At 40.9% G+C, this 12,973-nt stretch overlaps 1 protein-coding gene across 1 annotated transcript; it reads left to right on the top strand.

Annotated features, from left to right (window-relative positions):
* Positions 1 to 2,164: 2,164 nt before the first annotated feature.
* LOC108673633 (glutathione S-transferase theta-1) lies at positions 2,165 to 11,995 on the top strand. Its single transcript, XM_018161488.2, has 5 exons — positions 2,165 to 2,383; positions 6,637 to 6,724; positions 8,333 to 8,489; positions 11,068 to 11,248; positions 11,585 to 11,995. The coding sequence occupies exons 1-5, from the start codon at positions 2,275 to 2,277 to the stop codon at positions 11,728 to 11,730; spliced, it is 681 nt and encodes a 226-aa protein (XP_018016977.1). The 5' UTR covers positions 2,165 to 2,274; the 3' UTR covers positions 11,731 to 11,995.
* Positions 11,996 to 12,973: the final 978 nt, after the last annotated feature.

Raw genomic sequence — 12,973 nt, 5'->3', positions numbered from 1 at the left:
CTCAGAGGCAGGCAGGCATCTTGCCTCTACCTGAGAACACAATCGCCTTTCAGAGCCATCCACTCTGGAGTTCCCCAGGACTCTGTCATCTCGCCGGCCCTCTTTACCCACTTCATCTCCGATATCCCAGTGCCGATCCCCAACATTGCCTCATACGCTGACAACCTTACCATCTTCGTGTCGTCCCTGAGGCTCGACGCTGCGGAGGCTGAGCTCGCCATACTCCTTCGGAGCGTCTCAGATTGGTCGGCTGACAAGAAACTGGCTGTGGCTCCTGGCAAGTCCTCGGTCACGCTCTTCGCCCCAGATACGCACCAATCCCGATACAACCCATCAGCCACTATCTGCAACGGCATCATCCTCCTGGATAAAACCCCCCAAATCCTAGGCGTCACCTGGGATACGCACTTCACATTCTCCCATCTTGCAAGAGCCGTAGCCATGAAAGCGACGGTTTCTTTTCGCATCTTAAAAGCCCTTGCTGGTACCAACTGAGGTTTCTCCAAGGAGGATATAATTGCCACCTATCGAACCATCACGCGCCCAATCCTCAAATACGCGGCCCCCATCGGGTACCCTTTCGCCTCACGCACAGCAATTGCCAGTCTACAAACAATACAAAACACTGCATTGAGACTAGCCACCGGTTGCCTCAAAGTGGCCCCGATCGCCCATCTTCACCAAGAGAATGGCGTCCTCCCTTTGTCCGCGCACCTGGACCTGGCTTGTGCCCAGTTCCTCGCCAGCGCCCTCCAGCCTTCCCATGCCTCATCTCGCATTGTTTATGCGATTCTGCCTCACTCGGGGACCGCCCCATGAAAACCTCCATCCAGTCGAGGTTCGGCCACCTTGTCACACCACTCTTGGCAAATGGTATCTTGCCCACCGGGGCCTACAGAGAGGCCAAGCGGTATCCCGTAAGAAGATCGCCTCCCGCGTTGCGGCGACGGACGCTATAAACGCCGTCCTCGCTGCTCCACCACCGCCAATTGCATCGGTGGACGCCTCACCCCCTCGCCCATACCGTTCGACGCTATCCTAGCTCCGCTCTGGATACTGCAGCTCCCTGGCGTCCTACTCCGATAGGATCGGACGTTCCCCTAGCTTCGCCTGTCCGGAGTGCGGGGATCCCCTCCAATCGATCCTGCATCTCTTTGCCTGCCCCGCCTTCCCCACTCCCTCAGCGTCTCCTCACTGTGGGACTGCGGGTCGCCTGCCGAAGACCACCACTGCTCTGGATGTAATGGACCATCATGATTCCTGCCTTCCGGAACGTAGCCTTCAACACTTCAAGCCGTCCGTATCTAGGCAGTGGGTCAAACCAGCCTGGACGATAAATTTTGGAACAGAACTATGCTATCTGAAACCTAACATCAGATGCGGTGAACGTAAAATTACGTAATTTAACGATGCCCGGAAGTCATATTCGATCGGCGGCCTGGTGGTGCACGGCAGCTAGGTGGTGGTCAAGGCCGGAGGAGGACAAAGCCGAGTGGTGCACGGCTGATTGGTGTAGGTCCGGAGAGATCCAAAGCGTTCGATTTAGAGCTTATTGGTGCACAAAATTCGTGGTGCACGGCTGCGCTCCCGGGACATCCCCGTGGAGGCAGCGGCATTCCTGGCCACCCTTCCTGCCTTCGCCCATCTCCCCCCTTTTCCGGTTCCTGCCCACCACCTGAGCCTCCCCCCGGTGAGCGTGACGGACGCAATAAACAACAACAACAACTTAACAGCATAACTTGGAAAGTGTTCATGCTAATCAAGTTAGGAGTTTATTTGCTGCCATGGTCACTTGTTAGTGTTGAGGAAAATTTAACTGTTAGGCTTTGAGGGACATTGATGCTTATGTGGACATTAAGTTGGAACGAAATTGCGTCTGCTGTATATCTACCGTAGTCACGCTGAAATGTCAATTCTGCAATTATTGCAACTTGCAATCATGGATAAGTAACCAAGGAAGGAGTGATAGACAAGCATTGAATTAAGTGTAGCCTTGGAAATTGGATATATCAAAAAATGTTCATCATAGTCCATGAGATGAACTATTTAGTAAAAGGGTACAGGTACGTTGAAAAAAACTCGTATCACTTCATTATCAAGTGATACAGCTTATCAAGTGGATAAGCTGTAAAATATTTCAAGAAGACCTGTCATCAGCGTTATCGAAAGTCCTGCAGTCATCCTCCTTTGAGTACTTCGTACCTCAATACTATAAGTTCAACGAAAACAGATGTAAATCGATTAACGTGAGCTCCGATAGGAACCAATTTCAAAATGTTGAAGTATTATTATGATTTGATGTCACAACCGTGCAGAGCAATATATATATTTCTTAATAAAACCAAAATTCCTTATGAGAAATGTAAAGTAGATCTAAAATCAGGTGAGTGAGTGACATCGTTACTGACGTTAGTCGTTACCAGCCTACCAGGGAACAACTAACAAGTTCAGTTACCGGTATTAGCTTTGCCGCCTGGCGCCTTGACTCAGGCTTGGACTATTTGACTTGTCCAGTTGTCCTTGGACCTTGGCTTTCGTAAGTTGGAAATTTTTCAGGGTATTCGACTATTCGTGACTTCGGATCAAGAGAGACAATTTTGCTGTATTCAAATTGAATGCCTAATTTGGTGTTGCAGTAACAGCTTACACGTTTACACTTTACAGTCTTACAAAGTTACAGTTACAGATACAGTACCAGGGCAGGTAGGCTACCTGTTTTTTATTCTCGTAGTTAAAATTAGCATTTTTTGCACATGAGATAATTTCAATGCAGTGCAATGCTATTATTTGCAATGCCCACAACTTTGTGCATGACTTAGGTCTTAGAATAGAAATTTCAATTCAGTGTTTGAATGTTTCAAAGATTTTGCTTGAATCCTACTTGTATTTTAGTTGCATAGTTGCGGCCATGTCAAAGCGGTCAGACTGTATATTAACACGTGCTGAACTTACAGTAGAGACAAATTTTATTGTTGCCGTTTGACTGTTTAAGGGTAAAATTAGAGATTTGGGGTAACACTAAACACGTGCATAAACTTTGTAAATAAATTCGCATTCGCACCTCGTAAATGGCTTTTCATGGCCGAGATATGGAATTCACGGCTCGGTGAAATAGAATCACGGCTCGTAGAAATGGAATCACGGCTGGCAAATCCATAAAACCACGGCTCGAAAAATTCAGTCGCAGCTCGCCAAGTAGATATATTCCATACTAGCGCCACTACCAAACATAGTGACAAACCAGAGATTTTTTAGAATAAATTCATTTTTAATTTCCTCATTTACTCAAGATTTTAACCAATTTCTTAAGTATGATAATGCTGGACTGCTGGTATCCAAGATACTTTAGTTTACTGGTCCACATATACGACTCAAAAATAAACTTGGAGACAGAGTCTAAAAAACTCTCTGCTTTGCCACTATGCAGTAATGCAGTCCCTCAAGTTCATTTTTGAGTCCTATAACAGCTATAAGTAGAGCAGTGAAGTATCGTGGATACCAGCATTATCATGCATAAGAGATTGGTTCAATTCTTGAGTAAATGAGGAAATTAAAAAAACACTGATTCTAAAAAATCTGTGGTTTGTCACTATGAATGCAGCAGTATCAAAACACAACACTACGCGCCAGGCGCCAGCAATGATCAAAACATCATAAACTATTGCCATATTTATTTAAAAGCCTTTAGAATTGAAAATCTACAAAATCGCTGATGCTGAATTCTGACGCTGTTGCTGTGACTGAGCCTGTGTGTGACTAAATTTGGCATTTTGTGAGATTAATTCCGACGTCACTGAAACACGCCGTGTGATGTGTCATGTGCGTAGACTTGCAGACAGAGTGCTTCAAAACCGTAATTCAAAATTCTGACGCCCTTTGTGAGCTGTATTGGATTTGGAATACGACACAGCTTGGAATCCACACTCAGCTCAGGAAGATGTATATAAACAGGGAAATTTCCCGTGTGTAAATAGTTATTTATATTTTCTTCACGCACGCGTTAGCGTGAATCACGGTCATTGAAATCACGCTGCGCAGCACTTGGCGCGGGCCGCTGAGCCGTCTGACACAGTTCTGATTTAGACACAGTTTTCATCTGAATGAAATGGCAACATCGTCTCTACTCTGTAGTAGATTTCAAGTAACGCTGCACGATCTTCGACTTTGAGTGTGATGTGTCCCTCTGAAAGTCTGAAGTTATTCTCATTTTTATTAATGTTTGTTGTTCGCCTCTATAATTAACCTTCATCGTTGCAATAAAAATGAAAATTCATAATTAAGATAGATTTCTTCCGGGGACCGGTGCCTGTGTTTTTTTATGCAATTGGCACTTATTAGTGAATGAATGATTTGCGGTGTGGTTCTTTAATCTTGACTTCTGCAGTTCGCGCAATCCCGGCCATCAATTCTACGCCGCACAAGAGCAGTTTGTGGAGGAACAGATGCAATACTCAGTACAGTATGCTTTTAATTATCCTTCAATAATATATGATTTTTCTTGATATGGAAATTTGGTGAATGAGAAATCTAGAACTTTATTTTGTCATATGGCAACACTGAACACTGTATTTTTACATTTCGTATGTTTAATAGCCGCAGTTTACAATTACTTTTTCTAAATAGTTGGCTGAAGACTGAGAAATATATTAAATGCATGAATTTCAATCTGAATGTGTCGGCAAGATCTTCTGAAGGCAAAAATTTTGCCGATAATGCGTCGCCATAGGTCTTTAAATCTTCGTTCACTCTCTGCAAAGTGGCACAACACTACGCACCAGCAATAATTGAAACATCATAAACTGTTGGCTGTTGCCATATTTATTTAAAAGCCTTTAGAATTGAAAATCTTCAAAATCGCTGACGCTGAATTCCGACGCTGTGTGTGACTAAATTTGGCATATTGTGAGATTAATTCCGATTTCCGACATCACTGAAACATGTTGTGTGATGTGCATAGACTTGCAGACAGAGTGCTTCAAATTTCAAAACCTTAATTCAAAATTCTGACGCCCTGTGTGAGCTGTATTTGAATATGTTAATTCCAAGCTGTATCGGAATTAATTTTCATGTGTCTAAAACCGTCTTTTAACTTAACCCTAATCGTGTAGGTGAGCTGAAAAATGCCCTTATTTTCTAATACCCACCGTAAAAAAGTAACCACAAATTACACAGCCTTGTCTGTCGAGATATTCAACTGATGTCTATTCTTGCTGTTGGATCAATAATATTTAGCTATTTTGATCTATAATGATAAGGTAAACCATTTAGCAAACCACGTACGGTATAAACATATGTTACCAAGTAAGCGGATTCGCATGCTGGCAGCGAGCTACGTCCCTGTCGGACTCAGGATATCAGTGTCCAACAAGCAACAGAGGTGGACGGTATACTCGAGCAGCAAGCTTCCTGTTCCGCTGATGCATCTCATTTTATGCAGTTCTTTCTATGGCGGGCAATGAACTCGCTGACAATCAGATGAAAAAGCTATAGGAACAAAGAAACTGAGAGAAACTAGCAATGAAGATGCAGGAGGTGCACCAGTGCTGAAGCTGCACATGCACCAGCAATAAATATGCACATGTTCTCAGGCACACGCACACGTGAATGACTTACAGTCTCATCCACATGGGTAACATAGACACAAGTTCGAGCGGTCGGAGTTGTACACGGGAATGGCTCTGCTTGAGGACTGAAATTCGGTCCTTTCATTCTCATAATTTTTAAAAATAGATTAGAGTTCACAATTGTACGTTTGAAGACTGCATCTGATAGGAAACAATCTATATTAATGGCTGGTAAAATAATCGCAGCGTATGTAAAATAGAAGACACCTAAAAAATACTTAACAGAATTAAGGGCAGAAATCATTTGCACCTGAGGTTGTAGTGTGACACGACAACCTGTGGCGATTAGGGTTAATCATCTATTAATTTATTTACCACATAAAATCAGCAAATACAAGTATACTTAATGGATTCCTAATATATTCACAGACTTATTTAAAAGTCTCAAACCATAATATTCTATCTACACAAACAGTTTATCACTATTTGGTAGAGCAAGGTCAACTATCAACTTTGACATGTTTTTCGATGTTCTCACTGGGTGACGTGGACTTTCGCTCTGAGGATCTAAACATTTTCCTGCCAAACCTAGTGTTTTGCGTGAATCTGGTGCACATCAGTATGACGTCACTATTTCAACCATCTACACATGCGTGGAAGTAAGACAAAGCTTAATATAAAGGAAAAAGTTGAGAAGTATTGGAATTACCCACGATGTTGGAATATGGTGTGTTTACCCTAGGTATGTTTTGTGAAATTGTGAGCTGTGAGCTAACCTAATTTAGCTAAATATTTTAGGTATTCATTAAATTTTCATGCCTATTACCTCTAGCCTCTAGGCTCTTTGAAATAATTAAGAGTATTTAACATTTTGTTCTGATTCACCAATTTAAATTTAATTAAAAATTTTAAAGATCCACTTATTCACTCATGAAGTTTCTTTTGCTTATTTTCAATATTTTGGAAAGCCATAAAATGTCATGAAAGGAGTGCAAATTTATAAACTTAATGCCTATTATTTGGGACTGGTGCTTTTAAAATAAAATGTTTTACACCGTTTAAATTTTCACAGGTGAGCACCTCAGAGGTGATTTCAAAGATATTCATCCATTCAATCTTGTTCCTGCCATCAATGATTCTGGATTTAAGCTCATTGAAAGGTATTTCTTTACAAATTTTATTTTTAATTCAACTTGTAGTTGTAGAAAAATTAAGCACAGGCAGCATACAATAGAACTTGCATGTTTTATTCTTGATATATATATATATATTTATTTATAGTCATATATATACTTTTCAGATTAAAAGTTATTTCAATTGTTTTCTTGTTTGAACTTAGAACAATATGAGGCTTGGGCTCTTTGTATAAAATAAGTTTTAATTATCATTGTGATGAGTGCAGGCTGTAGGGGTCCCACACTATATGTGTAGCAATATCAATAGTAGATTATTAGCTTATTATTTTGTCAGCCTAATGAAAGCATGGTAAAGAATACAAGACTTGTTTTATTGTGCCTGAAGATGCTAAGGAAGCATAGGGATTGTAAAAAAAGTTGAAGTGGCATACACATTTAATTTGATTACTACTTTATTGGGTTAATAACAACTAGCAACCGTTTTTCTTTGTATTTATCAATTTGGTGATCAACTTTCGACTAATGTTTTGACTAATCATCTATAATCAACATTAGTTGTGTGTCTATAAAATATTGTAAAATTACTGTCTCAATTGATCGAAACATGAATAAATTTAATGATAGCTAATCAGCAATGTGAAATCATTTTTAAGGGGGGTGTCTACTCTTAAGTTTTTGGATTTGACTTTTACGGTTTTTAGTCTCATCTTAAAGCTGACATTCTGTCCTATCCAACGGTACCATTACCATCTCTGTACGTTGATTTATGCGTTCACGACAGATCATGAAAGGGAGGAGGGTGGGGGGAGTTCTTTAACAAATAGAATAGGAGGAAGTTTGCTGCAAGCACTTTAAATAGAGTGTCTGCTTGAAGTGCACCTTAGTTACCTGCCTGGCGTCGTATGAGGAGGTGTGCATGCAGTTGCTCCCCCCATCCTTGACTGGAATCAAGCTCTAGTAACGTTTAGTTTTGTATCCTTGCTACATTGAGTGCCTATTGCGATGCGTGCGGGACTTTGTCGTGCTCTGTTGAACATTCATGCTTATTGTCACGGCAAACCTATCTCCTCCTATAGTTTTGAAGCTACAGCAATGAGACATACAGTATACCATTCAATTCGTAAATAAAATCTCTAGAAACCATCCGGTAATTTTTTTTATTTCATTATAGTTTGGATTATATGCAAAAAAGGGTTGTGGAGAGGGGAAAATTTGAAATTTTTGGTAAAATTTTGGAAAATCCCCCATCCCGAACAAATTCGAAATTCAAAAAAATGATCAGATGGATTTTAGATATGATTGTTACAAATCGAATGATATGTGTCTCGATGTTGTAGCACGATATTTGTAGGAGGAGACAGATTTTTAAGTTCCCCCTTTTTTTCCGTTTTTTTTTGCTTTTCCGTTTTTTTTCATTTTTTTCAAAAAATTGACATGAACAAAAAGTTCTTAGATTTCTGTTTTACATATGTGTACCAAGTTTCAAAACGATCTGTTTGTAAATGAAAAAGTTTTCAAAAGAGGGAGACGGTCCCCTTAAGGAATAATTTGTTTAATTATTCTATTTAATCATGTTATTGTTTTGGATAATTTTTTCTTTTTGTCTGTATTGACATTTATTTTATATTTCAGTGTTGCCATCCTGCGGTACTTGTGTCGCAAGTACCCCGAATACATAGATGACCACTGGTATCCTCAAGATGTTGCAAAGCAGGCATTGGTTGACCAATACATGGAATGGCAACACTCAAATATTCGCTTCCATGGCTCCTTGTTCTTCAGACACAAGGTAATTCATGATTTTATCTTCAATAGTGCAAATTATTCACAATATCTTAAGTAGACACTTAAAGTGTCTAAATTTATAAGTAAATGCACTTAAAGACTTGTATCCCTCCCAAAATTTTGACCATGGATCTTTACACTAAAATACCCTACTGAGATGCTGTTGCAGGTATGTTTATATACTCCTCTTCAAGCAGCCAGTGTTGTACATGAAAATTAATTTGTTTGAGTGATAGAGGCCGTATTGTGCATCACTGGCATCTACATATATGCTTTGCAAGAATAACCTGTGAGTCTGGTAACAGTTCCCTGCCTAGCTTTGCTTAGGTAGGTATCTATATATATGTATATATAGTTTACAAAAGTTTGTTTCCATGTTGTTGTTAGTGTCCTACCAAGTGTAAGTCTGACCGCATCACTTCCTGTAGTTGATTTTGAAGTGTGTACAGTTTCTGAGATGCGTCTGTGGGCTGGAGCCGGCCCGCCGCTAGGTTCCATCCGGCCCTCCAAGGATATCTCGTAGATCCAGTGATCCACATACAAAAAAAAGTAAAGAATGTGTTTAAAAAAATCAAGTGTGGCGTTTATTTCTGGTTATGCATGAACTAAAAACAGTAAATGGGCATGACCAGCCAGCCAAGGTTTTAGAAAGCTTGCTTTTGGCCCTTGGTGAAAAAAAGTTTGGAGGCCTCTGGCTTAGTTCATCAACAAGTTTCATATCAATGAGATGTGAAGTTTTTTGTCTGTAGAGCCATGCTATGCGGCCACTGTAATTAAACTGACATTGTACTGCTATACTATGTCCACTGTCATTGTACTGCTGTTCTACAGCCCCTGTCATTGGTCTATCGTGCTACAGCCACTGTCATTGTACTGGCACGCTGTAGCCGCTGTCGTTGTACTGTCGCGCTACAGCAGCTGTCATTGTACTGTCGCGCTACAGCAGCTGTCATTGTACTGTCGCGCTACAGCAGCTGTCATTGTACTGTCGCGCTACAGCAGCTGTCATTGTACTGTCGTGCTACAGCAGCTGTCATCGTACTGCCACATTTCGGCAGCTGTCATCGTACTGCCACATTTCGGCAGCTGTCATCGTACTGCCACATTTCGGCAGCTGTCGTTGTACTGCCACATTTCGGCAGCTGTCATCGTACTGCCACATTTCGGCACCTGTCATCGTACTGCCACATTTCGGCAGCTGTCATCGTACTGCCACATTTCGGCAGCTGTCGTTGTACTGCCACATTTCGGCAGCTGCCATTGTACTGCCACATTTCGGCAGCTGCCATTGTACTGCCACATTTCGGCAGCTGTCATCGTACTGCCACATTTCGGCAGCGGTCGTTGTACTGCCACATTTCGGCAGCTGTCATCGTACTGCCACATTTCGGCAGCTGTCATCGTACTGCCGCATTTCGGCAGCTGTCGTTGTACTGCCACATTTCGGCAGCTGCCATTGTACTGCCACATTTCGGCAGCTGTCATTGTACTGCCGCATTTCGGCAGCTGTCGTTGTACTGCCTTAGTATCCTTAGTCTGACTTAGTCCACGGTAGGCTTAGTCTGTGTTTCCCATACCACGATGGATCGCCGCCTCTGCTCGCCGTCGCTTGCTTCTTGTCGTTGGTAGTGGTGCAGGGGCGGTCAATTGTGCCCAGGAACACGTCCAGTCGTCGCTAGAAGGTCTCCAGGGTGAACTCCCACTGACCACGGATCTGTTGCGTAGTGGCGGAATCCTGCACAGACTCCCTCTTCTCTTATTATGGTATGTCTCAATTCTGAAGTTTCGTTTTCAGAGTTTGGTGCCATCCTGCTGATTATTTTCCATGAGTACAGAATGACACACGTCTCCCGTCTCCTCTGCAGTGAGTACCGTACAGACCAGGCGCTCCAACCACATCCAGAAGTTCAACTCCTCCATCATTCTGATCCTGGGAGTAAAGGTTCGCTGGACCCCTTCCAGTTGCAGCACTGCCCCTAAGAGGAAGGGGGTCCAGAGCTGACAGCAATATTCAAGGAGAGGTATCACAAGGGCTCTGGCTCTGAAGAGTGTTATCATCGGTTCTGCTTCTCTTGTTCTGAACTGCCGCCAGATCCACCTTATTTGCCGCCTGCCTCCTGCGGTTATTGCCGCTATGTGATCATCAAACTTGACCTGAGTATTCATCAACACTCCTAGATCGCAAACGAGTCGCTNTGTAACCTGTCTCTTATACACATCTAGATGTGTATAAGAGACAGGCTATGTTGTGGCTGCTGTCATTCACCTGACAATTTACTGAAGCTTATTCCTCAAAATTTTTGGCCTGCTGTAGTAACGTTTTGACATTAGCTATTTATTCCCATCGAGATGCGACCTTTCTTACAAAACATCGGGTGATCTTCATTCGATTATTGGCAGAGAGATTCTCGCAGTGGCGGCAGTGCAGATTTTTTGGTTGTTTTGGTAGTTTTTTTAAATGTTGCTTGTGCCTTTTACGTTCAGGAGGAGAAGATTACTACAATTTTGTTCACTGCTGACTACTGTTTGACACCACCTCACTGTATTTTTTCGAATATTAAAGTGCAATCTCTTTGTTACAGATTCTCATCCCCATGATGACTGGAGATCCTCCACGGGAATCCAGTGTGGAGAGGTACAGAACGGGCTTGGAATCTGTCCTGAAGCAATTCGAGGACTATTGGCTCAAGGACTCTAAGTTTGTGGCGGGCCAGGAGATCTCCATAGCCGATATCCTGGCCGTGTGTGAGCTCTACCAGCCTGGTGTGTAACTAGTATAGCTCCAATGTTATCTGCACTACGTGTTAAATTGAGAATTACCGTGATGTATTACAATCATAGTGATATATTGATTACCGTGATATATTTTTATTACATGATATAGGTATTATTATTAAGCGAGGTATCATAAAGGTTTGATGTAGATATTGTGTTGTATCTCAGCCATAAGTGATACAAAATCCATCAAAGTTTGTTTTTTTAATAGGATATTATCTTAGCATACAGATTTCGATTTTTCACATCTTTCAAAGATATTTTTGCCAATCCTCCCAGCTTATCAGCTATATTCATCGCTCTTATGATTCATTTTGCTTTTAGCCCTTGCGGGATACAACGTCTTCACAGACCATCCTCGTCTGTCAGCGTGGCATGAGCTCGTCAAGTCGGAGCTCAACCCTGAATTTGACGAAGCCAATGTCATATTCAACAAGCTGAGAGCCATGCAAGACCTTCCTAAGCTGTAGAGGCGAGTCATTCTTCGAGATTCTATGTTAATGGCTGCCTAGAGAGTCTTTGTTTTTATTATAATAAGCAGCAGATTGTTAATCTTCGCCAAAATCTGTATTAAACTATAATACTGTTGTAGTTCATTAACTTGTTGAATGCTGGCTAATTGGCATGGTATTGTTTCAAACGTTGTACTTCGCTGTAATAAGCTGTGATTTTCACTTTTATGGAAGTTGTTATTATTGTTATGAGAAATAATAAATCGGACTTTATTTTTATATAGAGTTTAAACAGTTTTTCAAGTTTTCTAACAACATCCTTTTCTAAAAACTTCCTATTATTGTTATGACAGCTGCAGAATACTCCTTCATTAGTAGTGTTATAGTACCCATTTCTTTTTAATTTTTTATTTATGAAATCATTTATGAAATGCACTGATATCAATTATTTTATTTGAAATTTTAAAAAGGAAATTGAACTCATTTTAATTCATTTCGTTCAGAGTTTGCGTGATTAATCACGATTCTTTGAAGCCTGTATTGTGATATACACTTTATTCCTATACTTTATCAACATGTGGCATTCATATTACTTCCTAAAACCTTGTCGATTTTCGGGTAACTTATATCCTACGTTGTTTATCAGGCGAAAAATGGACATTATTTTATTGTTATCTCCAAATTCTTTCCTATTTTACTGAAGTGTGGGGAAATTCATGAGGTTGTCATACCTTCATTGTGGGCGTTTCGTTTTGTTGTAATAATAAATAATATTACTGTCAGTTCCATTTGTGGTCTTTACGACCATTTCATATCATTACAAATTTAAACTTAATTTCTGAAGTTAGAGATACAATGATTAGGTTCAAGCCTTCACTAGGAAAAAAATCTTAGCATGAGCACTCTAAATGGGAGATTTTTCCAGGCATTCATGTGAGTTTTTTTTTAAACACTCTCCGTTCAAACCCTCTATAATGGCTGAAAAACTTTTATGGATACTTATATCATTCTAACTTTTTTTTTACTTATACCATCCTCTAACTTTTCGTTCCTTATAATCACATAGGTAGAGGACTGGAGGAAGATTGACTAAAGTATAGGGCAATAGTACCGTTCCAATTTGTGTGTGGGGGAATAGAAATTTGAAATATACTTATATTTCTATTTTGGTCATTCCTTTATTCCTAAAATTCCAAAACGTTGGTACTTCAAGTGTTTTACCACTTATCGTTACTCAAGTAAGGAAGTGGAACATGCGAAA

This window comes from Hyalella azteca, unplaced genomic scaffold, assembly GCF_000764305.2.
Source record: "Hyalella azteca isolate HAZT.00-mixed unplaced genomic scaffold, Hazt_2.0.2 contig8990, whole genome shotgun sequence".
NCBI classification, from domain to species: domain Eukaryota; kingdom Metazoa; phylum Arthropoda; class Malacostraca; order Amphipoda; family Hyalellidae; genus Hyalella; species Hyalella azteca.
The sequence above is the reverse complement of the archived record's forward strand: the minus strand, read 5'-3'. Positions and strand labels throughout refer to the sequence as shown.

What these genes read in the sequence shown, in the direction of transcription:
- LOC108673633 (XM_018161488.2), top strand. Translation starts at nt 2,275, where the DNA reads ATGTTGAAGTATTATTATGATTTGATGTCACAACCGTGCAGAGCAATA. An exon ending in GGATTTAAGCTCATTGAAAG is followed by an intron (nt 6,725 to 8,332) that starts GTATTTCTTTAC and finishes TTTATATTTCAG; the next exon opens with TGTTGCCATCCTGCGGTACT. An exon ending in CCTTGTTCTTCAGACACAAG is followed by an intron (nt 8,490 to 11,067) that starts GTAATTCATGAT and finishes TCTTTGTTACAG; the next exon opens with ATTCTCATCCCCATGATGAC.